At 41.5% G+C, this 27367-nt stretch overlaps 4 protein-coding genes across 6 annotated transcripts in view; 2 read left to right on the top strand and 2 right to left on the bottom strand.

Moving 5' to 3' along the window:
- Positions 1-5555, bottom strand: part of LOC144388950 (uncharacterized) — a 30082-nt gene extending 24527 nt beyond the window's left edge. For 2 of the 3 annotated variants that reach the window (XR_013453211.1, XM_078092239.1), the window contains exon 1: positions 5443-5555. The gene's annotated coding sequence lies outside the window, so the exon portion shown is untranslated. Of the gene's footprint in view, positions 1-1255; positions 2431-5442 lie in introns of those variants that run through there. The other variant, XR_013453212.1, reaches the window with a different exon arrangement.
- LOC144388951 (bcl-2-like protein 15) lies at positions 3868-7647 on the top strand. Its single transcript, XM_078092240.1, has 4 exons — positions 3868-4064; positions 4818-4936; positions 5487-5708; positions 6717-7647. The coding sequence occupies exons 1-4, from the start codon at positions 3932-3934 to the stop codon at positions 6729-6731; spliced, it is 489 nt and encodes a 162-aa protein (XP_077948366.1). The 5' UTR covers positions 3868-3931; the 3' UTR covers positions 6732-7647.
- Positions 7648-9620: 1973 nt separating this feature from the next.
- Positions 9621-13399, top strand: LOC120835289 (bcl-2-like protein 15). The gene is made up of 4 exons (XM_040204083.2): positions 9621-9817; positions 10570-10688; positions 11239-11460; positions 12469-13399. Exons 1-4 carry the CDS (start codon positions 9685-9687, stop codon positions 12481-12483), a joined length of 489 nt encoding a protein of 162 aa, XP_040060017.1. The 5' UTR covers positions 9621-9684; the 3' UTR covers positions 12484-13399.
- A 7692-nt stretch (positions 13400-21091) lies between these two features.
- LOC120835291 (adenosine receptor A1) lies at positions 21092-26479 on the bottom strand. The gene is made up of 3 exons (XM_040204084.2): positions 24844-26479; positions 22424-22718; positions 21092-22345 (listed from the first exon to the last, which is right to left on the bottom strand). The coding sequence occupies exons 1-3, from the start codon at positions 25299-25301 to the stop codon at positions 21959-21961; spliced, it is 1140 nt and encodes a 379-aa protein (XP_040060018.2). The 5' UTR covers positions 25302-26479; the 3' UTR covers positions 21092-21958.
- Positions 26480-27367: the final 888 nt, after the last annotated feature.

A 27367-nucleotide genomic window follows, 5' to 3' on the forward strand; every position in this document is an offset into this window, starting at 1 on the left:
TGATTCAGAATGCTGCAGCACGTGTATTAACAAGAACTAAGAAAAGGGATCATATCACTCCTGTATTAACTTCTCTGCACTGGCTCCCTGTTAAATCAAGAATAGATTTTAAGGTACTTCTCCTCACCTACAAGGCACTTGCTGGTGAGGCACCGTTGTATCTTCAAGAGCTTGTAACACCGTATTGCCCTACAAGGCAACTGCGCTCCATAGATGCTGGGTTACTTGTTGTTCCTATGGTTTTAAAAAGTAGGCTGGGGGCCAGAGCCTTCAGTTATCAAGCTCCTCTTTTGTGGAACCAGGTTCCACTTTCAGTCCGGGGGGCAGATTCGGTCAGCTCTTTTAAAGTAAAACTTAAAACGTTCCTCTTTGATTCTGCCTATAGTTAGGGCTGGCTCAGGTTAGTCCGGACCAGCCCTTAGTTAAGCTGCTATAGGCTTAGAATGCCGGGGGAATTCTTAGGACACACCGAGCTCCTCTCTCACGCTCTCGTTCTACCATAATTCAAGTTTTATTAATGCACATGACTAATTCAGCTTCTTTCCGGGAGTTTTTTTGTGCTTTCGCCCCTATCAGGTCCATAGATCGTGGTTCCTTCGGGACCCTGGTCCTGACGCCTACCGTGGCCATGCTGACGCCTGCTGCTGCCATCATCATCATCATCATCATCATCATTATTTTAGATATTAATAATATTACTTTACTCATAAACCGACATTACCCTCTCCTAAAATCTCTGTGCTCTCCCTCCCCACAGGATTCTGTGGATGGTGGTTCTATCTGATGGTGGTTGCCTCTGCAGTGGTCCTGCTGTGCGCCTGGCTTACTACTCACAATTACTTGAATCATTTCTGTCATAGGAATTGCATGTATTATACATTGTTCATTCTGTACACATGGCATCCATTGTAGTCTGTCCATCCCGGGAGTGGGATCCCTCCTCTGACGTTCTCCCTAAGGTTTCTTCCCTTTTTTTCCCTCTTGTAAGGGTTTTTTCATTTTTTGGGGAGTTTTTCCTGTGCCGATGGTGGGTTTCGGGGCAGAGGATGTCGTATGTGTACAGACTGTAAAGCCCTCTGAGGCAAATTTGTAATTTGCGATTCTGGGCTATACAAAATAAAATGACTTGACTTGACTTGACTTGACTTGCCTCAGCCACGGATGTCCGAGAACAAGGGGGGTCTTCGGGGGAGAAAAAACTAAAAACTGAATTACCTCACGTAGGTTACCAGACAAAATAAGGAGTAGGGGCTCGGTGCGGTGGGCGACCAGGGCTAGGGATCCTCCGTCTAAAGCACACACACGGACCGGGGGAACTAGTGGTTCAGTTCAGTGATTCCTGCCTGAGAAACCACCTTAGTGTCCAAAAAACTCTGGTCAGCGCCAGAGTCAATCAACGCAAGTAAGGGCAGAGACAGAGACAGTTTCAAAACTCCGCCAATCACTCCTAATAGCTCGTCAAAGCATCCCAGCATCAGCAGTCTATTACTGAATCTTACAGACACAAACCACACTGATGGCATGAAGTTAAAGTTAAAACACTCAACGAAGCCCCATTATTAATGGACATGGCTGAAATCCGGTCATCATAGTCGACAAGCCGAAGTTGTATTGGGAGCTCGCTCCTTTTGCTTGACGCACGCTCCCGATCTTGAATCTAGAATCGATTGCTCTTCCTTGGGTTCCCGGATGTTGAGGTTCGAATTTTTTTGCATTGAATTTTTGTATTGAATTTTTTGCGGTTGAATTATTTGCGGTTGAATGAAGGGCTAGGGATCCTCCGTCTAAAGCACACACACGGACCGGGGGAACTAGTGGTTCAGTTCAGTGATTCCTGCCTGAGAAACCACCTCAGTGTCCAAAAAACTCTGGTCAGCGCCAGAGTCAATCAACGCAAGTAAGGGCAGAGACAACTGTTTTAAACAAAGTCTTGCAGGGATTTGGGTTCTGAGCCTGGTATTGCAGGGGTCCTCTAAAGTGCTCGCCAGAACCCCCACAGCTACTGGTGAGCCCTGTCTTTTGGGCGGAGCGGACAGGCAGTCAGAAAATGTCCAATATTACCACAGAGAAGACACTCACCCGCTCTGATCCTTCTCTGGCATTCGGAGGGAGTGAGGCTAGCGCGACCAACCTGCATGGGTTCCTTCGACTTGACGTGGGTACTGGGGTTTGAACTGTAGCTCTCAGCAACATTGGGAGGGAATCTCACGAGATGAATGAATGGGTGCTTTTAGGAGTGTAGGGCCTACCGTTCCTCTCCTGGCGTCGCTCCCGAATACGGTTATCCAGTGTAATGGCTAGTTTGATTGCTGCGTCCAGGGAGTCAGACTCGTCCCGGACAGCAAGTTTGTCCTTCAGCTGTTCCGACAAGCTGTGTAGAAAAACACCTCGTAACTCCTTGTCTCCCCAGCCGGACACACTTCTTTGGTTCTGTCGGAGAATGAGCAAACGTTTAGCAGGGTCCCCAGCACAAACATGATGGTCAAAAACTTCTCTCAGTTCCTTCATAAAACGGGAATAGGTGACAAACCCGATCCCTCCTTCTCCCAACAAAGCCTCGGCCCAGTCTAATGCTCTTCCTCGCAAAAGTCCTGTGACATATGATACCTTAGCTTCATCTGAGGCGAAGGTGACGGGTTGTCGGGCTAATACGAGTGAAACCTGGAGAAGGAATCCCCTGCACCTTCCCAGATCTCCTGCGTGGTTCGGGTGGTGGGACAGGCGTTTCCTTTAATACCAGAGGCGGGGCGGGTGGAGCAGCCGAATCGGGAGATGGAACCAAGGGGGCAGTGATGTTCTCCAAACTCCTTCCAATCTCCCCTAATTGAGCCCTGAAGGCCTGTTGCGTATCCATGAGTCCCTGTAGCATCTGATGGTGTCGACTCAACAACTCTCCATGACTGGAAACTGCCCCTTGCAGGGCCTCCTTGTCTGCTGGGTCCATCTGTATGGCCAGATCGTTCTGTTATGCACACAGGAGTCACAGGGAGGTTCTTCCGACTTGAAAAATAAGGTATTTATTCAAGGGATCACTATTCACTATTAAAAAGTTTGCAGGCTGAGAGAAGGCTTAAAAACGCACAACACACAAGAATGCATTGGTTAACAGTGTTTTCATCAAGCTAGCACCTCAGGAAAGTACATTTATCTGTTTAATGATGGTATCATGATTTGTGAATCATATATATATATATATATATATATATATATATGTATATATATATATATACATATATATATATATATATATATATATATATATATATATATATATATATATATATATATATATATATGTATATATATATATATATACATATATATATATATATATATGTATATATATATATATATGTATATATATATATATATATATATATATATATATATGTATATATATATATATGTATATATATATATATATATATATATATATATACATATATATATATATATATATATATATATATATATATATATATATATACATATATATATATATGTATATATATATATATATATATGTATATATATATATATGTATATATATGTATATATATATATATATATATATATATATATATATATATATATATATACGTATATGTGTTGTGTATATGTGTTGTGTTGTGTGTATATGTATATATATATACATATATATGTGTGTATATATATATATATATATATATATATATATATATATATATATATATATATATATATACACATATACGTATATATATATATATATATATATACACATATACGTATATATATATACACATATATATATATAGTTATGTATGGTTACACCAGCCGCCTCTGCAACTGGGTAAGGAACAACAACCGAGCCTCCTTTCCTTATTCGAAGGGGTGACACCACTTCCGGGTCATTTCACTCAGTTAGCTAGCTTAAGTGAAAGGGAGCGGAATGGCTCCCACGGCACCTTTCGAGTGGCAGACGGATCAAATAGTTAAGTGTCTTCTTGGGGACGAGGACGAGGTGTGCGCTCAACGTTCTGGCTCTTATTTGGAGGTTGACAGCCCGACATCAGCCAGCGACGGTTAGTTTGATGTCTGTGTGTCCGTCAGAGAGCACTCGAGTCCGGTGATACGCGTCTGCGCCCAGTCGGTGTGCGTCAGCTGACACCTGCGCGAACGTTCATTTACAGGTGACCACCAAATCAGATGTAAACGTGGCACACTGTGATGTGTAGTGTAGTAGGTATTACTACACTTAATTTACGTTAATTTTATTCGAGTGCAGTCGGTAGCTTGACATGCTCGTTGTGAGTTGCGCCGGCGTTTATGGTTCTGAATGTTAATAATTAGCAAATAAGACCTGGGCAACGAGCAACACCGTCTGTGCTCTCCAGCATCAAAGTACTTTACATTATTCTGCACTTTACTGTTATTCCTGTGCTCTTGTTTTGTATTTCCTGGTCTTGCCGATCGAGCTTCTTTGAATTGTAATCTTCTTTTGTTAATTGGGGGAGGTCCTTTTTAGATTTAGCAACCAGCTGATGGTGTATTGTAATTGTTATGTTCCATTACTTTGGGGTAATTGCTTTGTTCCAGGGCAGCACAATGTGGGACTGTCGCCTCACACGTTTTAGATTTGAACCCCTTAAGTAGGTGGATTTGACTTGAAGCCTTCAGTAAAGGTCCTCGTCACTGTCAACCCCCATCTGCACCCACAGCTTGTTGTTGTTGTTGTCAACGACGACAGGGTGGCTAGGCTGACAAACTCCCTTTCTTGTGCTCCTATAATGTTTGGAATGTGCAAACTTCACATTTATGTGTTTTTTTTTTTTCAGAGGACACTTTTGACCCAGTTATAATAGCTGATAAACTGAGGACTGTGGCTGATTCTCTCAATGCTGACGCTCAATTCAAAGCTGCTCTGGGTGACCTGAAGCAAGCAGTAGCACAAGAGGTACAATCAGTGAAAATAATTTGTGTATTGCTAACTTTATATAATTCTTATTGTTTTCTACTTTTATGTCCTTGTGCTGTTGGAACAATACTATTTCCCCTCAGTGGATCATTAAAGGTTGATCTTATCTCATTCTATTTTAATGGCATCCACGGGATCAGAGGTTATGTACATTTTTATGAGTGAAGGGATGCACTGCGGCTTGCATTTCTACACACCTACTTAAAGTATAGAATATCTGTACACTCAGACACACACACACATTCAAACAATGGTACAATCTGTAGCTAAAATGGTCTAATCTGGAATGCTTCCGATTTGTGTTTTCACAATGAAAATCATTAAACCAGGACAGTTTTAAAAGAGATCGAACAAAACATTAAGATTGATCCAACAATGAATTGAAATGTTTATTTTCTGTCTGTAAACTTTCAAACGAAGTTAACTGGGAATCAACGGAAGAATAATTTCTTGTGAAACCCTATCATCTACCCTGATCTCCTTACCTTACGCTCTGTAATGTTTGACCACTTCTCTCATCTTTCCCCAGGCCTTAGAAACAGCGTTTAGCAATGGTGTGGAGGCCATCTGCCAGACTCCGGTCTCTCAGAAGGCGGAAGTGCTTCCAGAGATGCAGCTGATTAGAGCTTCAGTGGCCCTCAGCCTTTATGTCAAGAAGTTCTCGCCAGAGCTGAAAAATAAAATCCAGAGTGTCATGAGTGAATTCCTAAGCAGACGTGTGGGCCCGTGGGTGACGCAGCAGGGTGGATGGGTAAGAAGATTTTTTTTGTAATGCATCTGAATCGGTCCGCTGTGGATTTGTCAAATGTTCTCAGGACGTCCTTGCGAGCCAAGCAAATTAGTTGGGGTTTGGCAAAAACGTCATAAAGGGTAAAGGTTTTGAAAACCAACAGCAGCAGCACCTGAAGATTGAAAAATATTTATGAAACCGAGGGATGAAAAAATTGTAAATACAGTTCAAACTGAGTTTGCATTCACATTGTGCCACCACTGACTTTGCGTGCAGCTGTTTTTGCAAGCAATGAACTTTTGATGTTAGTGGAAAAAATCAGGGTTTTGGTCAGCACTTTGATTCTTCCAGGAAAAAAATGCCTTTTCTTATTATTTTTAGTCATTACAGCAAATGCCATGTAGTTCAGTTATTTACCTTTTCATACGCTCTCTGCTTTCACAAGAAGTGATTCTTTGTTAAAGTGCTTCCTCTTTCAGTTCTGTAAAGAGCCACATCTTAGTTTCTGAAGAAATTCAGCATTGTGCCCTGGTGCTGTCCCAGCAGCTTTTATGCCATTGCCCTGATGATAATTATGATGATAGTCATTCTTGTGAATTGAAGCTGCACTGTTTTCTATTAACATTGTGTGCATTGACTTAACAAGAAATGGCAAACAAGCTTACTATAGTTTTAATTTACTATTTTTAGTGGATCATATTTCTTTAAATCACCAGTACCCGTCACAACACGCCGTCACCAACGACTAGTTTAATTATTTTGAACCCACCAATGAACATTGACCAGCTCTTCAATGCTACATTATAATTTGCATACGCGTCTGTGTGTGTATCCTGCATTAATACAGCAGGCATTTAATGTTGCAGCATTAGGGCTAAGAGTTTTGAGAACAGTGTGAATCGTTTGATAAAATTATTATGACCGCCTAAACGTTGTAGTTCTGTTCGAAGCCAGTTCAGTCCAGTTGTGGTCTGACTGACTCATGAGTTTGTGTTAATTTGTAACATTTTCTTTCTTTGTTTGTTCCAGGACAAAGTGGTTTAAGGACTGAATCGTGCCAAACCAGACTCTCTGCTGTGAAGTATGCCCTCCTCAAAACAAGGTTTCACCAGGGGGATCCTGTTGATTTTCTGAGTATTTGAGTCTGAGTGTTTAAAACACAAATGACTGCATTTCTGCATGTTCAGGGATCAGTTATAATGCAGGCAGACATCAGATCACATGCTAAACTTTATCATTTGGCTACAATCTAGCTATCTCGTTTTTACTGATTACGGTGCATGTTAAGTTAATGAAATCATGCCACATGTCTTGAACAGTGAAAAACAATTACTCTTAACAGTATCATAAATATATTTTTTCACTAGAAAACACTTGAATCTGTGGTATTTTTGCACGCGTATGAGAAAATGCCTTCATTCTCTCCAGAGTTTTCTGAGTGATCAATGGCCACGGTTTCAGTTTTGCGCATTTTCATTAATGGGTTAATCTATGGGGCTCATGTGCTAATTAATCACAGTCTACCTGATAAGGACACGTATCTTTTTGGGGCTCAATCAAACTGTAATTGCCTTTATTTTCCCACATTTGTGAAAAAAATAAATACGGGTACTCTACTATGTCTTAAGCTATAAAAACTTGTTGGGGAGGTTTCAGTCCGCTGTCTTTAATCAAATTCTGTTTCATTCAGCATAATCATCTGACAACAATGCATGCAATTTTTACATTGGATGAAATATTTTTAAAGGAAACATTCTAACGTAGAGGCCACTATTGTTTCATTTTGAAACTTTGGTGTCTTGCATCAAGTCAACCAAATTCTGGGAGAGGAATGTCTCCTCTGCCTATCTCCCTGAGGTTTCTTCCCTTTTTTGCACTGTTCTGCACTGTTTTTTCTACTGATTGTAAACCAATTGGAATTTCTGGTTTTTGGCTATACAAAATAAATTAATGAATAAAATGTTTTTTGTCCGCTTTCTTTTGTGTGGCTGCATTTTTCTTACAACTTTTTTGTGATTTTATTGTACAACAATGGGAAACTTAACAATAAATGTTGACTGTAAACATGCAGAGTTATAGTTGTACGGTTTGGAGGGTTTGCTTGAGAGACAAAAAAACTAAAGCAATATAATATGCCACTACATGACAGTGTTATTAAAGATCGACTATGTGGAAGATATTAGCAGTGTAGATTATAGTTTTATCTCATAACAGACATTTGTGTTGTATATACACAAAAAAACAGGTTAAAAGGTATTGGAACTATTTTATTATTAGTGCAGCGCTGACCACATGTAACACTGGACTAGCGTGAAAAATGACCCACAAAATGTATAACATAATCTGTGATTTTCAGTACGTAAAGCCACCTGAATCAGTTATTTACAGATGTGTGAGAAAGATGGAGAGTCAAGGGTGCTCGTAATTGTGCTACTTACGCTTTTTTTCTCAAATAAAACGCTCAGCTGGCCTTGAATTTATTATTCATAGAATGAAGCTTCAAAAAAATGTACCCGGACCATGACAACTTTGCTGGTACCAGCCCATTTATGTGAGTGTATTGCTCCCAAATGACTATGGCTGTCACTTGAGAAATTTTCACCGGCCAGCGCGAAAATATATGAATGAATGGGTGCTTTTAGGAGTGTAGGGCCTACCGTTCCTCTCCTGGCGTCGCTCCCGAATACGGTTATCCAGTGTAATGGCTAGTTTGATTGCTGCGTCCAGGGAGTCAGACTCGTCCCGGACAGCAAGTTTGTCCTTCAGCTGTTCCGACAAGCTGTGTAGAAAAACACCTCGTAACTCCTTGTCTCCCCAGCCGGACACACTTCTTTGGTTCTGTCGGAGAATGAGCAAACGTTTAGCAGGGTCCCCAGCACAAACATGATGGTCAAAAACTTCTCTCAGTTCCTTCATAAAACGGGAATAGGTGACAAACCCGATCCCTCCTTCTCCCAACAAAGCCTCGGCCCAGTCTAATGCTCTTCCTCGCAAAAGTCCTGTGACATATGATACCTTAGCTTCATCTGAGGCGAAGGTGACGGGTTGTCGGGCTAATACGAGTGAAACCTGGAGAAGGAATCCCCTGCACCTTCCCAGATCTCCTGCGTGGTTCGGGTGGTGGGACAGGCGTTTCCTTTAATACCAGAGGCGGGGCGGGTGGAGCAGCCGAATCGGGAGATGGAACCAAGGGGGCAGTGATGTTCTCCAAACTCCTTCCAATCTCCCCTAATTGAGCCCTGAAGGCCTGTTGCGTATCCATGAGTCCCTGTAGCATCTGATGGTGTCGACTCAACAACTCTCCATGACTGGAAACTGCCCCTTGCAGGGCCTCCTTGTCTGCTGGGTCCATCTGTATGGCCAGATCGTTCTGTTATGCACACAGGAGTCACAGGGAGGTTCTTCCGACTTGAAAAATAAGGTATTTATTCAAGGGATCACTATTCACTATTAAAAAGTTTGCAGGCTGAGAGAAGGCTTAAAAACGCACAACACACAAGAATGCATTGGTTAACAGTGTTTTCATCAAGCTAGCACCTCAGGAAAGTACATTTATCTGTTTAATGATGGTATCATGATTTGTGAATCATATATATATATATATATATATATATATATACATATATATATATATATATATATATATGTATATATACGTATATGTGTTGTGTATATGTGTTGTGTTGTGTGTATATGTATATATATATACATATATATGTGTGTATATATATATATATATATATATATATATATATATATATATATATATATATATATATATATATATACACATATACGTATATATATATATATATACACATATATACACATATACGTATATATATATACACATATATATATAGTTATGTATGGTTACACCAGCCGCCTCTGCAACTGGGTAAGGAACAACAACCGAGCCTCCTTTCCTTATTCGAAGGGGTGACACCACTTCCGGGTCATTTCACTCAGTTAGCTAGCTTAAGTGAAAGGGAGCGGAATGGCTCCCACGGCACCTTTCGAGTGGCAGACGGATCAAATAGTTAAGTGTCTTCTTGGGGACGAGGACGAGGTGTGCGCTCAACGTTCTGGCTCTTATTTGGAGGTTGACAGCCCGACATCAGCCAGCGACGGTTAGTTTGATGTCTGTGTGTCCGTCAGAGAGCACTCGAGTCCGGTGATACGCGTCTGCGCCCAGTCGGTGTGCGTCAGCTGACACCTGCGCGAACGTTCATTTACAGGTGACCACCAAATCAGATGTAAACGTGGCACACTGTGATGTGTAGTGTAGTAGGTATTACTACACTTAATTTACGTTAATTTTATTCGAGTGCAGTCGGTAGCTTGACATGCTCGTTGTGAGTTGCGCCGGCGTTTATGGTTCTGAATGTTAATAATTAGCAAATAAGACCTGGGCAACGAGCAACACCGTCTGTGCTCTCCAGCATCAAAGTACTTTACATTATTCTGCACTTTACTGTTATTCCTGTGCTCTTGTTTTGTATTTCCTGGTCTTGCCGATCGAGCTTCTTTGAATTGTAATCTTCTTTTGTTAATTGGGGGAGGTCCTTTTTAGATTTAGCAACCAGCTGATGGTGTATTGTAATTGTTATGTTCCATTACTTTGGGGTAATTGCTTTGTTCCAGGGCAGCACAATGTGGGACTGTCGCCTCACACGTTTTAGATTTGAACCCCTTAAGTAGGTGGATTTGACTTGAAGCCTTCAGTAAAGGTCCTCGTCACTGTCAACCCCCATCTGCACCCACAGCTTGTTGTTGTTGTTGTCAACGACGACAGGGTGGCTAGGCTGACAAACTCCCTTTCTTGTGCTCCTATAATGTTTGGAATGTGCAAACTTCACATGTATGTGTTTTTTTTTTTCAGAGGACACTTTTGACCCAGTTATAATAGCTGATAAACTGAGGACTGTGGCTGATTCTCTCAATGCTGACGCTCAATTCAAAGCTGCTCTGGGTGACCTGAAGCAAGCAGTAGCACAAGAGGTACAATCAGTGAAAATAATTTGTGTATTGCTAACTTTATATAATTCTTATTGTTTTCTACTTTTATGTCCTTGTGCTGTTGGAACAATACTATTTCCCCTCAGTGGATCATTAAAGGTTGATCTTATCTCATTCTATTTTAATGGCATCCACGGGATCAGAGGTTATGTACATTTTTATGAGTGAAGGGATGCACTGCGGCTTGCATTTCTACACACCTACTTAAAGTATAGAATATCTGTACACTCAGACACACACACACATTCAAACAATGGTACAATCTGTAGCTAAAATGGTCTAATCTGGAATGCTTCCGATTTGTGTTTTCACAATGAAAATCATTAAACCAGGACAGTTTTAAAAGAGATCGAACAAAACATTAAGATTGATCCAACAATGAATTGAAATGTTTATTTTCTGTCTGTAAACTTTCAAACGAAGTTAACTGGGAATCAACGGAAGAATAATTTCTTGTGAAACCCTATCATCTACCCTGATCTCCTTACCTTACGCTCTGTAATGTTTGACCACTTCTCTCATCTTTCCCCAGGCCTTAGAAACAGCGTTTAGCAATGGTGTGGAGGCCATCTGCCAGACTCCGGTCTCTCAGAAGGCGGAAGTGCTTCCAGAGATGCAGCTGATTAGAGCTTCAGTGGCCCTCAGCCTTTATGTCAAGAAGTTCTCGCCAGAGCTGAAAAATAAAATCCAGAGTGTCATGAGTGAATTCCTAAGCAGACGTGTGGGCCCGTGGGTGACGCAGCAGGGTGGATGGGTAAGAAGATTTTTTTTGTAATGCATCTGAATCGGTCCGCTGTGGATTTGTCAAATGTTCTCAGGACGTCCTTGCGAGCCAAGCAAATTAGTTGGGGTTTGGCAAAAACGTCATAAAGGGTAAAGGTTTTGAAAACCAACAGCAGCAGCACCTGAAGATTGAAAAATATTTATGAAACCGAGGGATGAAAAAATTGTAAATACAGTTCAAACTGAGTTTGCATTCACATTGTGCCACCACTGACTTTGCGTGCAGCTGTTTTTGCAAGCAATGAACTTTTGATGTTAGTGGAAAAAATCAGGGTTTTGGTCAGCACTTTGATTCTTCCAGGAAAAAAATGCCTTTTCTTATTATTTTTAGTCATTACAGCAAATGCCATGTAGTTCAGTTATTTACCTTTTCATACGCTCTCTGCTTTCACAAGAAGTGATTCTTTGTTAAAGTGCTTCCTCTTTCAGTTCTGTAAAGAGCCACATCTTAGTTTCTGAAGAAATTCAGCATTGTGCCCTGGTGCTGTCCCAGCAGCTTTTATGCCATTGCCCTGATGATAATTATGATGATAGTCATTCTTGTGAATTGAAGCTGCACTGTTTTCTATTAACATTGTGTGCATTGACTTAACAAGAAATGGCAAACAAGCTTACTATAGTTTTAATTTACTATTTTTAGTGGATCATATTTCTTTAAATCACCAGTACCCGTCACAACACGCCGTCACCAACGACTAGTTTAATTATTTTGAACCCACCAATGAACATTGACCAGGTCTTCAATGCTACATTATAATTTGCATACGCGTCTGTGTGTGTATCCTGCATTAATACAGCAGGCATTTAATGTTGCAGCATTAGGGCTAAGAGTTTTGAGAACAGTGTGAATCGTTTGATAAAATTATTATGACCGCCTAAACGTTGTAGTTCTGTTCGAAGCCAGTTCAGTCCAGTTGTGGTCTGACTGACTCATGAGTTTGTGTTAATTTGTAACATTTTCTTTCTTTGTTTGTTCCAGGACAAAGTGGTTTAAGGACTGAATCGTGCCAAACCAGACTCTCTGCTGTGAAGTATGCCCTCCTCAAAACAAGGTTTCACCAGGGGGATCCTGTTGATTTTCTGAGTATTTGAGTCTGAGTGTTTAAAACACAAATGACTGCATTTCTGCATGTTCAGGGATCAGTTATAATGCAGGCAGACATCAGATCACATGCTAAACTTTATCATTTGGCTACAATCTAGCTATCTCGTTTTTACTGATTACGGTGCATGTTAAGTTAATGAAATCATGCCACATGTCTTGAACAGTGAAAAACAATTACTCTTAACAGTATCATAAATATATTTTTTCACTAGAAAACACTTGAATCTGTGGTATTTTTGCACGCGTATGAGAAAATGCCTTCATTCTCTCCAGAGTTTTCTGAGTGATCAATGGCCACGGTTTCAGTTTTGCGCATTTTCATTAATGGGTTAATCTATGGGGCTCATGTGCTAATTAATCACAGTCTACCTGATAAGGACACGTATCTTTTTGGGGCTCAATCAAACTGTAATTGCCTTTATTTTCCCACATTTGTGAAAAAAATAAATACGGGTACTCTACTATGTCTTAAGCTATAAAAACTTGTTGGGGAGGTTTCAGTCCGCTGTCTTTAATCAAATTCTGTTTCATTCAGCATAATCATCTGACAACAATGCATGCAATTTTTACATTGGATGAAATATTTTTAAAGGAAACATTCTAACGTAGAGGCCACTATTGTTTCATTTTGAAACTTTGGTGTCTTGCATCAAGTCAACCAAATTCTGGGAGAGGAATGTCTCCTCTGCCTATCTCCCTGAGGTTTCTTCCCTTTTTTGCACTGTTCTGCACTGTTTTTTCTACTGATTGTAAACCAATTGGAATTTCTGGTTTTTGGCTATACAAAATAAATTAATGAATAAAATGTTTTTTGTCCGCTTTCTTTTGTGTGGCTGCATTTTTCTTACAACTTTTTTGTGATTTTATTGTACAACAATGGGAAACTTAACAATAAATGTTGACTGTAAACATGCAGAGTTATAGTTGTACGGTTTGGAGGGTTTGCTTGAGAGACAAAAAAACTAAAGCAATATAATATGCCACTACATGACAGTGTTATTAAAGATCGACTATGTGGAAGATATTAGCAGTGTAGATTATAGTTTTATCTCATAACAGACATTTGTGTTGTATATACACAAAAAAACAGGTTAAAAGGTATTGGAACTATTTTATTATTAGTGCAGCGCTGACCACATGTAACACTGGACTAGCGTGAAAAATGACCCACAAAATGTATAACATAATCTGTGATTTTCAGTACGTAAAGCCACCTGAATCAGTTATTTACAGATGTGTGAGAAAGATGGAGAGTCAAGGGTGCTCGTAATTGTGCTACTTACGCTTTTTTTCTCAAATAAAACGCTCAGCTGGCCTTGAATTTATTATTCATAGAATGAAGCTTCAAAAAAATGTACCCGGACCATGACAACTTTGCTGGTACCAGCCCATTTATGTGAGTGTATTGCTCCCAAATGACTATGGCTGTCACTTGAGAAATTTTCACCGGCCAGCGCGAAAATATAATATTGATGACAAATCTTTTAAAGCAAGTGCTGCAGTGCAATGCAGCAATTAACAATATTACTACAGACTTCTGTGGTTTACAAGACAGAGGATGTTGCAGTGCACAGACGGTAAAGCCTAGTATATTTGCAATTTGCGATTTTGGGCTATACAAAAAAAATGAATAGAATTTACGTCAAAATGACCCCGGAAAAAACAGGTATGATTTTGATTCAGAACAGTTTCTACATCTATAATATATTAGACATGAATTATCTTCGAATATTTTGATGTACATCAGAAATCTGCACAAATTGTGTAAATGTGTAAAGCCATCATCTCCACCCCTCCTGTCTTGTCCTTCCGCTGAGAACCAACCTACTCCCTTACTCCCCAAAACAATTAAAAAATAATTTTTAGGGGGTAAGATAAATTCCTGCATTGAAATAATGTATCATGAGACAGTCTGGATGATTTGAAGTGATCATTTATTTTTACACTAGCATTCAATTATCACGGCATAACTATTACGCTGAACTCGTTAGCAGCGTGTCGCACAAACAGCTCACATGTGGTCCTGCGCTGTGGACTACAACCACTCCCACTGAGGGTGCCGGGCGCCCACACATTCGTTTTCACTCACTGACATCCAACGACGCCGCAGGGGGGACGTTGTGGCGGACACAGCGCCGTGGGAGGACCAGTCAACGGCCGCCTCCGCGGTTCCCCCCCTCGCCCGGCGCTTTACGTCACGCGGTTACGAAGTTACCGCGGGATAACGCGCCTAACCTGGTGACTTCCAATACTTGACATCCGCCTCCCACGTCTCGAGAAACACGCGGGTGACGCCGCAGTGCTCGGGAGTAACTATACGAGGCGGCCACCGGTCGGTCGTGCCTTCGGTTAGTTGAGTTACAGCAGGGGTGTCCAAAGTACGGCCCGCGGGCCAACTGCGGCCCGGGATCCATTTTTTATTGGCCCGCAGCAAATTCTAAAAATAGAATGGAATGTGGCCCACACATGAAACTTGCGCTTGACTATATTGTAGTTCTTAGTTTGACCAGTAGGTGGAGCTACTCACTAGCTGTAGTCCTAATGCAGCAGTGGACCCTGATGCCTGTTTGGATGCCTTCTCTTCCATCAACCTTGATCAACTGACTTCTTTATTTTCAAAGTCTAAATCTTCTACTTGTCTCTTGGATCCGATTCCGACCAAGCTGCTTAAGGAAGTTTTTCCTTTAGTTAGCACATCCTTATTAGATATTATGAATCTGTCTTTGTTGACAGGACATGTACCACAGTCCTTCAAGGTAGCTGTAATTAAACCTCTTCTTAAGAAACCTACTCTTGAAAATTACGAATGATCTTCTACTTTCATCGGACCAAGGACTCATCTCTTTTCTTGTCTTGCTGGACCTCAGTGCCGCATTTGATACCATAGACCATTGTATCCTGTTGCAGAGACTAGAACATTTCATTGGTATCAAAGGAACTGCACTCAGCTGGTTTAAATCCTACTTATCGGATCGATCCCAGTTTGTGCTTGTAAACGGTGAATCTTCAAAGACCACGTGTTAGTCACGGAGTCCCACAAGGTTCTGTACTTGGACCGATTTTATTTACCCCCTATATGCTTCCTTTGGGAGATCTTATCAGGAAACACCACATAAACTTCCATTGTTATGCAGACGATACTCAACTGTATCTGTCGATCAAGCCAGAAGAGACGGACCAGCTAGTTAGACTTCAAGAATGTCTTGGAGACATCAAACTTGGATGACCGGCAACTTCCTGATGCTGAACTCAGAAAAAAAGGAAGTTATCCTGATAGGCCCAGAGCGCCTTCGAAGCCAGCTGGCACGTGATACAGTTTTTATGGATGGAATTGCTCTGGTACCCAGCAGCACCGTCAGGAATCTGGGAGTCCTCTTCGACCAGGATATGACCTTCAACTCGCATATAAAGACTTCAAGGACTGCCTATTTTCATCTATGTAACATATCAAAAATCAGGAACTTCCTGTCTCAAAGTGATGCAGAAAAATTAGTTCATGCGTTTGTCACTTCCAGACTGGACTACTGTAATTTTTTGTTATCGGGCTGCTCTTGTAAATCTCTTAAGCCTCTCCAGTTGATTCAGAATGCTGCAGCATGTGTATTAACAACAACTAATAAAAGGGATCATATCACTCCTGTATTAACTTCTCTGCTCTGGCTCCCTGTTAAATCAAGAATAGATTTTAAGGTACTTCTCACCTACAAGGCACTTGCTGGTGAGGCACCGTCGTATATTAAAGAGCTTGTAACACCTTATTGCCCTACAAGGCAGCTGCGCTCCATAGATGCTGAGTTACTTGTTGTTCCTATGGTTTTAAAAAGTAGGCTGGGGGCCAGAGCCTTCAGTTATCAAGCTCAGGTTAGCCCGGACCAGCCCTTAGTTAAGCTTCTATAGGCTTAGACTGCCGGGGGACTTCTTAGGACACACCGAGCTCCTCTCTCACGCTCTCGTTCTACCATAATTCACGTTTTATTAATGCACATGACTAATTCAGCTTCTTTCCGGGAGTTTTTTTGTGCCTTCTCCCCTAGCAGGTCTCTGTAGATCGTAGTTCCTTCTGGACCCTGGTCCTGACACCTGCCGTGGCCCTGCTGACGCCTGCTGCTGCCATCATCATCATCATTATTATTTTAGATATTAATCATATTACTGTACTCGTAAACCAACATTACCCTCTCCTAAAGTCTCTGTGCTCTCACTCCCCACAGGCTTCTGTAGATGGTGGTTCTATCTGATGGTGGTTGCCCCTGCAGTGGTCCTGCTGGCTTACTACTCACAATTACTTGAATCATTTCTGTCATAGGAATTGCATGTATTATACATTGTTCATTCTGTACACATGGCATCCATTGAAGTCTGTCCATCCTGGGAGTGGGATCCCTCCTCTGACGTTCTCCCTTAGGTTTCTTCCCTTTTTTTCCCTCTTGGAAGGGTTTTTTCATTTTTTGGGGAGTTTTTCCTGTGCCGATGGTGGGTTTCGAAAGTCAAGCAAATGGCAGCTAACCTGCAGGCTCAACAACAAGTCAGGTCAGGTGCAATTGACAAGATGGAACTTAACTGGGACAAGCTGTGTGGAGTTGCAACGGACGGGGCTCCCGCTATGACAGACGAGCGCAAAGGAATGGCATCTATGGTGTGCGCCAGGGTGCGAGAGAGTGGAGGCGAGGCTGTAAAATTGCACTGTATCATCCACCAAGAAGCTCTCTGTGCCAAGACAGTCCAGCTTGTCGATGTGATGACCACAGTTGTGAAAACTGTCAACATAATTCGAGCATGAGGGCTCTACCACAGAGAATTTTAAGGTTTCCTATCTGATGTCGATGCTGAATACGGGGACGTACTCTATCATTGTGATGTGCGCTGGCTTAGTCGCGGCTCCGTGCTGAAGCGGTTTTATTCCCTGAGATCAGAAATTGACCAGTTTTTGAAAGAGAAGGACCGACCTCTTCATGAACTGAGTGATCGTCTATGGTTGGCAGACTTGGCCTTTCTAGTTGATCTCACTGGTCATCTTAACTCACTGAACAAGAGCCTACAAGGCAAAGACCAGCTTGTACCACAACTTTATGCACACATGAAAGCGTTCTGTGCGAAGCTTCGTCTTTTTGAGACACAACTACGCAACTTCAACCTTGCGCACTTCCCTACGCTGTCCGAAATCCCCCCCCAAAAAATGAAAACCCATACATAGAAAGATATCACATCTTTCTATGTATGGGTTTTCATGTATGCAGTTTTCTTTAAGTATAATAAATTCTCAAGCATAATTTACCTACATTTGATTGATTGATTTTTATTACTGTTAATACACTAGAGGTGAGGTGACCTTAACTTTAGTGAGTGGCCCAACCTTTCGCATATTTTTCTGTATGTGGCCCTCAGTGAAAAAAGTTTGGACACCCCTGAGTTACAGCATTTTACAACGGCAGTCTCCGCCTCGGCTAACTTGATCCCCGCACATTACATTACATGTCATTTAGCGGACGCTTTTATCCAAAGCGACGTACAATAATTGCATTCAACCATAGGGTACGCACGGTGGGAAAGCGCTCTGCGCTGGGAGCTAGCTAGCGGGCAGTCGGAGGCTATTCGGCTATTTCTCACCGAGGCGACCGCGTTCTGAATTAGCACGTCTCTTCAGGCGCGTTACGTTGATTTAACGTTACAACCAGGGCTGTAGTGGAGGGTAAACGCACGTAAACGCCGTTTACGCACCTCTAGAATTTTGGAAAAGCGTTTACGCACCTATAAATAGCGTTTACGCACCTCTAAGTGGCGTTTACGCACCTCAAAGTTCCCTGCGCCTTGTATTCTTATGTTGGAATAATCCGAAATAAACTTGGTGTAATTTTAAAACAGCTAAAACTACGTTTCCAATTGTTGAACATATAAACGCCGTAGTCTGAATCCTTTTCATCTGCGCTGTATTGTGGTCTGTGAGCATCCAATCAGTGCCTTGCGGCTGCAGCAGCAACAACAATCAGGATCCAGGAGGTGTGTAAACACATACACGTTGTGGATCAGCCCAGTGGTACCCAACCTTTCTTACCTCACGGACCGGTTTCATGTCAGACAATATTTCGCGGACCGGTCGAGAAGGTCTGACGGAGGGAGGGGGGGGTGGTAGTAGTCGCGCGCTCTGTGTTCGCTGGTCGTGCACGGTAAAATGACAAGAAAAACGCCTGATGACGCGTAGATTACAAAACAAGTCAGTTCTCAATGTGAAAAAAAACATGCTGTATAGGCTATTTATGATGACATAGGTAGTACATGAGTGTTACTTTAACTTATGTTGTCAGTGTAATTGACAGGCTGCTTAACTGGTTAACTCTTAAATTCAACATATTTTTTCAGGCAGTGATAGGACAGGCAATGATGCAAAGAGCACAGGGAGCCCAGAACCCCATGAACCCCAGAACACGTGTTCTGGGGTTCATGGCTCCTCTGTGCAAGGCAGGACCTGACGTGGAGGAAAAGGAGGCCCTCTGGGCACTTCTGTAAAAAGGAGACTCCGTATGTAGATAGTTCTTAATCTGAAATTGTGTTGTTGTGTTGTGTTGACATACTTTTCTTTACTGTTTTCTTAAATGTAATAATGAATACATGTGTTAGTAGTTTGTCATTGATTGTATATGACTTTTACTGATAACATAATGCAATATAGCCAGGACAGCCTTACAAGAGTCGCGACGCTTTGTGTTGCGTTGCTTCGCATCGCGTCGAGGTCTGTATGATCACAAAATTCAGAGTTTACCCACCTCTAATTTTACCACTACAGCACTGTTTACAACACAGCACAAACCGAAAGCAATACATTCATTGTACTGCCAAGAAACAATAACGGCATGCCAGGTTTTCACTTCACCCCCGTTACCTACCTAAAGTCCGAGGCTCAGACTGAAAAGAAGAGTGGCGTTTGCCGAAGAAGCTACACACGGGCTAAGTGAGTACTTCAGTATCGCAGTTGATTAGAGAAGTAAAGTACAAAAAAGTTAAAATGACGAAACCTGTAATTATTACTTGTGAAGGAATATCATTCACGTCTTACTAAACCTAGCCACGCGAAAGTGAACGAGGTAAACAAATCCTTTCTGTTTCCTCTTCTGAGCGCAGGTCACGTGAAAAATGATCTAAAGATCTGTATCCGGCAGATGAATGAATCGTTCACCTCCCGACCGTGTCTTCGGGTTAATGTTTTGTTCATCTGCCAACTGAGTCTTCGGGTCAATGATTCGTTCATCGTTCATTTTTCACATGACCTGCATAGGCTCAGCCCTGATACCACTTGGTTGGCAGAAGGATCATTTTCCACGTGACCTGCATTCAACGAATCATTTCTGTTTCCTTGGCTGAGCCTATGCAAGTCCCGATGCGTGGCCACGAGAAAATGAACGAATCTTTTTTTGAGAGGACTCATTCCTCTCGAGTCCTTGTAAGGATTCGTTCAAAATGAACGAATTGTTCACGAACGACACATCACTAATTCATGGTTCTAAAAGTCTTGCGTGTGTTGCACAGCAATTCACCGCCAAAACAACAGGCGGAGTAACGTGTTTCTGTTGAAGACGACCTAGAGGGTCACGTCTTTGTGTGTGGAAGTCGATGGTTTGTTTATTTATTTATCATAGACTTTATTGCCCAGTGCAACGCCACTGCTGCTCTTCATCGCGGACACATTTGTCCCGTATTTTCCTCCACAACTTTGTGCATCTCTCGACCGGCAAACCGCCGTTTGCGGCGATCTCCCTCTATGAATCCAACCCGCTCATACAACCCGCCAATGACGGCTTGTAGAAGTGGTCATATTTACGCATTTCTTCCGACAAAAGTTATTCAATCTGATCCGTTCTCTCGTAAACATTCTTCGTTTTAATAATGGCGGTATCTGGCTATGAAAGCGGAAATGTGAAACTCTGTAACGGATGTAGTAGCATACCAATCGCAGCCTGGTGCGCTGTGGGAGGCTTGAGTTGCATGAGTCGGAAGCGATGCAAGCAACGCAAGCCTAGAAAAATGGGTCGACGCACGCAAGGAGGTGTGAAAAGGCACGCAAGGGACACGGAAGGGGGTCTTGCGTCTGCGGTGCTCTGAAAACGCAGAAGCATAAACTAGACTTTAGGTGGGCTTCACTTCGACCTCCACAGAGACGAAAAGATGACGAGTGACAAAAGATCAATGTGTGCATCAAATGATGGCCTCCCACCTTTGATGACTTTAACCTCAATATTACAGAGGCATGGAGAGAAAATGACACGCTATTTCTATTCTATTTCATAATGTACAAAGTGGGTTCTAAAACCTCAACCTTCTAATGCACATACTGTATTATAAAAGTTGATTAGAACTCATATGCCCAGAGATATTTGGGTTACCGACTTGATTTGTCTACAGTATGTCAATACAAATAATTAAATGTGATGCTTGAAGAGTGTATTTCCCAATCTGTTAACTCAATCAACAGCTGTAAGAGGATGTGCCATAGATAAACAGTGTTTGGCTCACTGAGGTGATTTTAATACCTTCCACTTAAATGGATACACGTTAGTAACAAACAACACACATTACAAGTGCCAGTATTTCCAAAATCGAATCTCACTCATTTTAAAGGCCAACTCTGGTCAGTGTTTTAAGAGGAATGATTCTACATTGGTATACTTACTTCATCACAGGGAATTGGGACCTGAAGATATATGTACAGTAGAGGTACATTATACTGTTTAAATGACAATCACCTTGATTAAACAAAGCTTATTGGCTGTATCTTGCAGCCACCATAATGAAAGTACTGCTTGCCCACAAGTCGTTAACAAGTCGATTAACACTGATTAAACAATAGTTCCTCTTCATTCATTTTCTAGCCTAGAGGCCACAGAAATAAGCATGTAAATAGCAGACAATACGATGCATGGCCATTCATATATGTAAATGAGTTTTAATTAAAATTCAGATAAGAAATACAATTCAGCATACACTACTTCTAGTACTCTTTGTACCGGATGTGCTACAAAAATACACTTACTGATTCAAGTTCAACAGGTTGATGTTGAAACTGATGAAAAGCCCCTAATGTAATTCAAAATCATCTTCATTTTGTCAATGCGTGTAGAAATAAATAATCAGTGTTGTTCAAATCAAAGTCTGATTTAAGATATTTATCTGGTCTCCATGCCGATTTATCATCATGTCCTCTCAGAGTGTGTTGGACGGAATAAATTTGCCAAAGAAGGAGTTCCCTCATCGCTGTCATTCCTCTGAAGTCTTGTGATGCCATTAGGACCGTTTTGAACAGTAACCCCTCAAGTCTTGTCCATTCTGTGAACCAGTGCAGTGAAACTTCAGAGATCGAATTAGCTGCCAGTGGTCACACATCATCATCATCATCATCATCGTTCTGGTTCAGCCTCGTCTCATGACTCTGTCCTCTCTGGCTCCCTCTTTGAGGGAGCCGACCGACTGGATCCTGACAAAGCACATACTGTTTCCATATTTTCCGGAACGCAGTGCGGAATTTCTTTATGCGGAAGGCGTACACGATGGGGTTGACGGCCGAGTTTCCGTGGGTGAGGATGATGGCGATGTAAATGAGGAACATTGGCTTATCACAAGCAGGGCAAAAGAGGGTGATGCAGTTGAGGATGTGGAGAGGGAGCCAGCTCACCGCAAAGAGGAAAAGAACAAGGGCGAGCGACTTGGCTAACTTCAGCTCCTTGCCATAGTAACGGCTGGGGTCTGTGTGGCTGGCCGACACCTATAAAGCAATAGAGGAGAAGATCGTCAGCATATACATCTATGTTTAGTCTCATTAGAGAGAACATGATCACCTCACCTTCTTGTTGAGCTGCTTGTGGATCATGTAGAAAATCTCCACATAGATGGCCAGCATGAGGAGCAGAGGGGGCAGCACCCAGCCAAAGAAGTTGAAGTAGACCATGTAGTCCATGCTGATGACGGTCTCAAACTCACAGGTTACCAAGAGGTCATCACTGAGCAGGGATTCATTGTCACGGAGAAGCTGTAGGTTATTCCAACCCAACATGGGCGTGAGCCCAACTATGATGGACACCAGCCAACACAATAATACGGCCGTGCCAGCTCGTCGGGGAGTCACCAACCGCTTGTAGCTATGGAGGGACAAGGGAGAAGGTCTTGCTTTTCATTTTGCCCCAAACAACATGTACCGTAAATCACTGCAAAATTTTTACAAAAAATATTACCTTTGTTAAGCTAATAATTGGAAGGGTTTTTTGGGGGGGAGGGAGGGGGTCACCCTTGTTTATCGGTCTAAGATCTGGTAAGATCAACAATCCAAGGGTGACCAAGCAAAGATGGCATGAAAAAATTAAGACAAGAGCATAATCAAATGAAATGTGAAAACCTGTTCAAATTTCCATCCATCCATCCATTGTCAAACCGCTTATCAGGCTTGCGGTTAAGAGTATATTTTTTTCTTAAAATCGACCAATACATAAGCAATACATCATAGTACGGCTTCCTTCACTGAGCAAAATACTACTTGTATTCGTACTATATTAAACGTTTTTTTTTCTCCTGCCCTGTGGTGGCAGGTGACATGGTTTCCCTTTGATCTTCTTTCTCTGAGAATCCCTGCTGTTTTCTTAGGAAGACCGCTAACATCAAGCAGATACAAGACATCTCAGCTGTTCAGGAGACTGTGGGAGTTGTTATGCCTAACAAAACGGTGTGCAGTTCTTGTCGCTCACCCTGTCTCTCCCACACAATAGTCTGCTCTTAGAGAGATGAATTGAATGAATTAGTCGTTTGAGATTTATTTACTAGACTGGACTGATGACTTATGCAGTTCAACCTTTATTTCAAAAGAGGGTGCTGACTCAATCTGGAAACAGGCCTAAATCAACTCAGGAGCTTATTCTATACTCAAAGGTTGTTTGACCGTCCTCCTTCTCCATCTCAACCATCCTAAGGGATTTTCACTTGCTAAATCACATCTTCCAGCTAAGCGCACTAGTAATACTTTTGTATTTTGAAATCACACCATCCATATCACGACGGTGTGCTTCCAAACCACCTCTGCTATAAAATTATGCCATAATGGGATTTCAACTAATATGTGTGATACAATACAGTCATTTTTTACATGCCAGAGTTACATCCAGTACTTTGGGGAAAAAAACTGCAGTGCAATGATAAATAACCGTCAATTATATTTGTCATCCCTGTCCATTGTCAGTCTGCTATGTCAGCTGAGTAACAGTGCAGTGTGTGCAGTGTGTTTTTGCATTTTTATTTGTGAGCCTAGGTTGCCAGTTTTAGAAATTATGCAATCCATCAGCAAGCAGCTATGAGCCTATTGACCAATCATGCATTATATGCCAGACCCAATTAGCCAACTTGAAATTTGAGTTCTCAGGGAAATTCTGGGTAAGGCAAGAGGAGACTTCTAACTGGTAAAATATACTTTTTATCTGTCACCATTCAACAGATATATAGTCTACCGCTAAGCTAGTTATAAACCAAACATATCAAATGTTTTAAAGGAAGAGGTGCTTATTGTTCATTTTTAGCTCACACTCAAGATCAGCTGGCCTCCACAGATGTGAAATTCAACATCTTTTGCGCCACATACTGTACAGTAGCATATCTCTCTATTCCTCCACCTCTTGTTTGATACAAATACGTTGCAGGGTTGATATATATTTATATATTAAGATTTAAAAAATGTAAAAACAAAGCCAAATACTTTTAGAGGGGGTGGGGTTTAACAAACAAATAAACAAATAAATACAAAAACGATTTTCTTATGTTACCTGTATGTTTTTGAGAGGGCAGTTAATATAAGGTGCATTGCTTTTGTTCCTGTTTACAACTTAAATTTGGGATAGAATATGTTGGAGATATGCCACTTAAGGAGTTGACAATGAAAACAGGAATCAATAATGAATTAATAACCATCAACCATCATATCATATCATATTTAATCATATAAAAACCAACTTAGCATAAGATAAGATAAAGTGTTTCCCGTTTAGATATAAAAGATATGTCAAATCAACATTAATATAGCCCTACTTTATGGTTACTGTGAATTATTACAGCTGATTACACCCTCACTCTACATATTACTGTCTATTTCTGGTTGGAGCTGAAATTAAAATCCTGCACGGCTGCTCCAGTGGGTGTCCTCGGTCCGAGCAGCAGTTCAGACACAAAGGCTTCTGTGAAAGAGACCAAATATTGGGGAGTAGAAGAAGTCACCTTTAGGCCTACCTCATGGGTATTTTGACTCTCAGATAACGGTCGATGGCGATGGCCAGAAGCGCCAGGATTGAACTTTGTGTGAGGACAAGCACAGTGCAGGCGACCAGCAGGCAGCTGTAAAAGTGCGTCTGAAGTCCGATGCTGATGGTTATGGCGAGGGGGATGACAAGAGCCCCGACCGCAATGTCAGCCAAGGCCAGGGAGACGATGAAACAAAACGTGGTGTCTCTGAGAGAGCGGTTAATCCGCACAGCCCAAACCACCATCACGTTACCGATGACCGACGACACGGCGATCACCACCTCCATCCCGATGTAGAGCGCTTTGGAAGAAGGCAGAGCCGAAGACATGTTCGCGGATGCTGAAGGCGTGTGTGCTCCGCGGAGGAACAGCCTGCACACGTCGAGGGAGTTCCCTGTTTGGGTTTGTGGGCACCAACTGAAGACACCCCGACAAAGGTTTCGCATGTTTTTAGTCCCCGTAAAGGCTGAGGTAGTGTTTGTTGATCGGAGTTCCTGCTGGATCCGTCCCAGGACGCGGAGATACGCGCATGGCGCGGGACTTGGTCTCCATACGGTCCGAGGCGGTGGTTCCGAGAATGAAGTGGCTCGTGTCTACCTGATGGCGGAGGGACCAGACGGATCCGAGATACCGTATGAGTCACCAGCATGTTCCCAAAGACTCTCATCAATGTGTCATTTCCCGCCGAAGCCAAGTCGTTTGCTACGGTTGTGCTACTTTATTTACATTTATTTTTTCTTGTGAAATACTCCGTTAATTTATATCACCCAGAATTTAGTATTAAGTATTATTCTCCATTGATATTCTCTCGGCAGAGTAACCCGAGTTGAAAGCTCGCCGTCCATGGGAGTGAACACATTGAGGAGGAGAATATCAAACATTAACTCACGTGACATTGTCTTATAGACATGGTCAAATATGTAAAATCACACATTTTCTCCAAATTCTTTGATCATTCAAACTCCCTTTTTATGCAATAAAAAAATCCCCATAATATGCCTGTGAAGCTTTGAAAATCCAGAGAAGATGCACATAGAAAGCTGGAGGAAGACAAATGCGTTGATGTGTTGGAGGGAGACATAAATAGTAATACTAATATACTAAATACTAATATAAGACTATATTAGCTTGGTATCAGTGGTAAATGAACACGGACAACAACAAACAAACCTATCAGTATGCAAATGACACTCATAAATAAATGACTTTAAGACGTGATATTGCAAATAGACAGCATGTATAATGTCACTGATACAAAATGTAGCGCCGTTGTCTGCATTGTATTTAAATACAAATTCTGTAGGACGAATTTACTATCTTCCCCAATACCATCACTAAAATACAGACCATCACTCTTGACTACTTGTTCAGTGATAAATGAAAATGATAAATGTCAAGGTCGTTCTCCTATTTGGACGACAGCAAAGCCCTATGAATGATCTATCTCTGTCATCATTCATTCGTAACTGAACATGATTAAATTCTACAATTCATAGCTGGACATTATTGATTGAATGATATTCCATTATGGATCTTGAATTCAGATGTTGCAGCCACTCATCTATAAGATGATAAATGAAATATATTGTACAATGAATAAAATTAAAAATAAAATAATTGGTTGTGAGCAGCTTGATGTTTGGGCTTATGTAACCACTTAAGCACACACATACACAGTCACAAAACTACAAAGCCACATTTTACACACAATCATTTCACATTAAATAAGTAGTTTTGATCTCCATGAATTGTATCTTGTTGTAACAACAAAATAACAACAAGAAACAAAAATAAAGGTGCTCAATACAAAACCCAGCACATCATCTCATAATTGGGTCAGCAGCTCAGACCTTACAGTGCTAACAGCTTAAACAGTGCAATCAAAGGCAACAGTGGGGACTCCGTAAACAGTGTTTGGCATCTGAGGGGGAACCTCTCAGATGCCAAACTCAGGCGGTTGCTACGTTATTGGGGATTGCAATGCTATTGGCTGGAACAACAATGGAGGTTATTTGCTGTAACCACCATATGAGTAAAGTGCAGAGCAGCATCCATTAGGACACGCTAACATGAACTAAAAGCATGCTGTTTGTTGACAATAGCCAGGCAGGCTTCACACAGAAACAACAACGAACACAAAATGAAGGACTTTCCTTTTTACAAAAGCTTATTTCGTTCTGCACTATTGTGAAGTCCACACAGAAACTATAAATGAAAACTAGCCCAAATGTGCTCCAGTACGACAGAGAATTGAGCCATCTGGCAGAGCTACAAGAGGGAGAAACGAACACCCGAAACAAAGAAGAAATAATTTAATTTATAAATCCATGATCTAGTTAACTTTGAATGTGCTCATTTGATTTTTGTGTGAGAAGGAGAATTACCTTTGACAAATAACTTCAGAGGAAGACTATCGAGCGCAACCTTTTATTATTCAAAAGTACTATAACACACATTTTCAGTCACCAAAACCCGCATTCCCAGTGTACGTGAATAGTCATGTGATATTCTT

Source organism: Gasterosteus aculeatus, chromosome 17 (assembly GCF_964276395.1).
Source record: "Gasterosteus aculeatus chromosome 17, fGasAcu3.hap1.1, whole genome shotgun sequence".
Classification (NCBI taxonomy): domain Eukaryota; kingdom Metazoa; phylum Chordata; class Actinopteri; order Perciformes; family Gasterosteidae; genus Gasterosteus; species Gasterosteus aculeatus.

What these genes read in the sequence shown, in the direction of transcription:
- LOC144388951 (XM_078092240.1), top strand. Translation starts at nt 3,932, where the DNA reads ATGGCTCCCACGGCACCTTTCGAGTGGCAGACGGATCAAATAGTTAAG. An exon ending in CCCGACATCAGCCAGCGACG is followed by an intron (nt 4,065 to 4,817) that starts GTTAGTTTGATG and finishes TTTTTTTTTCAG; the next exon opens with AGGACACTTTTGACCCAGTT. An exon ending in AGCAAGCAGTAGCACAAGAG is followed by an intron (nt 4,937 to 5,486) that starts GTACAATCAGTG and finishes ATCTTTCCCCAG; the next exon opens with GCCTTAGAAACAGCGTTTAG.
- LOC120835289 (XM_040204083.2), top strand. Translation starts at nt 9,685, where the DNA reads ATGGCTCCCACGGCACCTTTCGAGTGGCAGACGGATCAAATAGTTAAG. An exon ending in CCCGACATCAGCCAGCGACG is followed by an intron (nt 9,818 to 10,569) that starts GTTAGTTTGATG and finishes TTTTTTTTTCAG; the next exon opens with AGGACACTTTTGACCCAGTT. An exon ending in AGCAAGCAGTAGCACAAGAG is followed by an intron (nt 10,689 to 11,238) that starts GTACAATCAGTG and finishes ATCTTTCCCCAG; the next exon opens with GCCTTAGAAACAGCGTTTAG.
- LOC120835291 (XM_040204084.2), bottom strand. Translation starts at nt 25,301, where the DNA reads ATGCGAAACCTTTGTCGGGGTGTCTTCAGTTGGTGCCCACAAACCCAA. An exon ending in AGAGTCAAAATACCCATGAG is followed by an intron (nt 22,719 to 24,843) that starts GTAGGCCTAAAG and finishes GTCCCTCCATAG; the next exon opens with CTACAAGCGGTTGGTGACTC. An exon ending in ACAAGCAGCTCAACAAGAAG is followed by an intron (nt 22,346 to 22,423) that starts GTGAGGTGATCA and finishes ATTGCTTTATAG; the next exon opens with GTGTCGGCCAGCCACACAGA.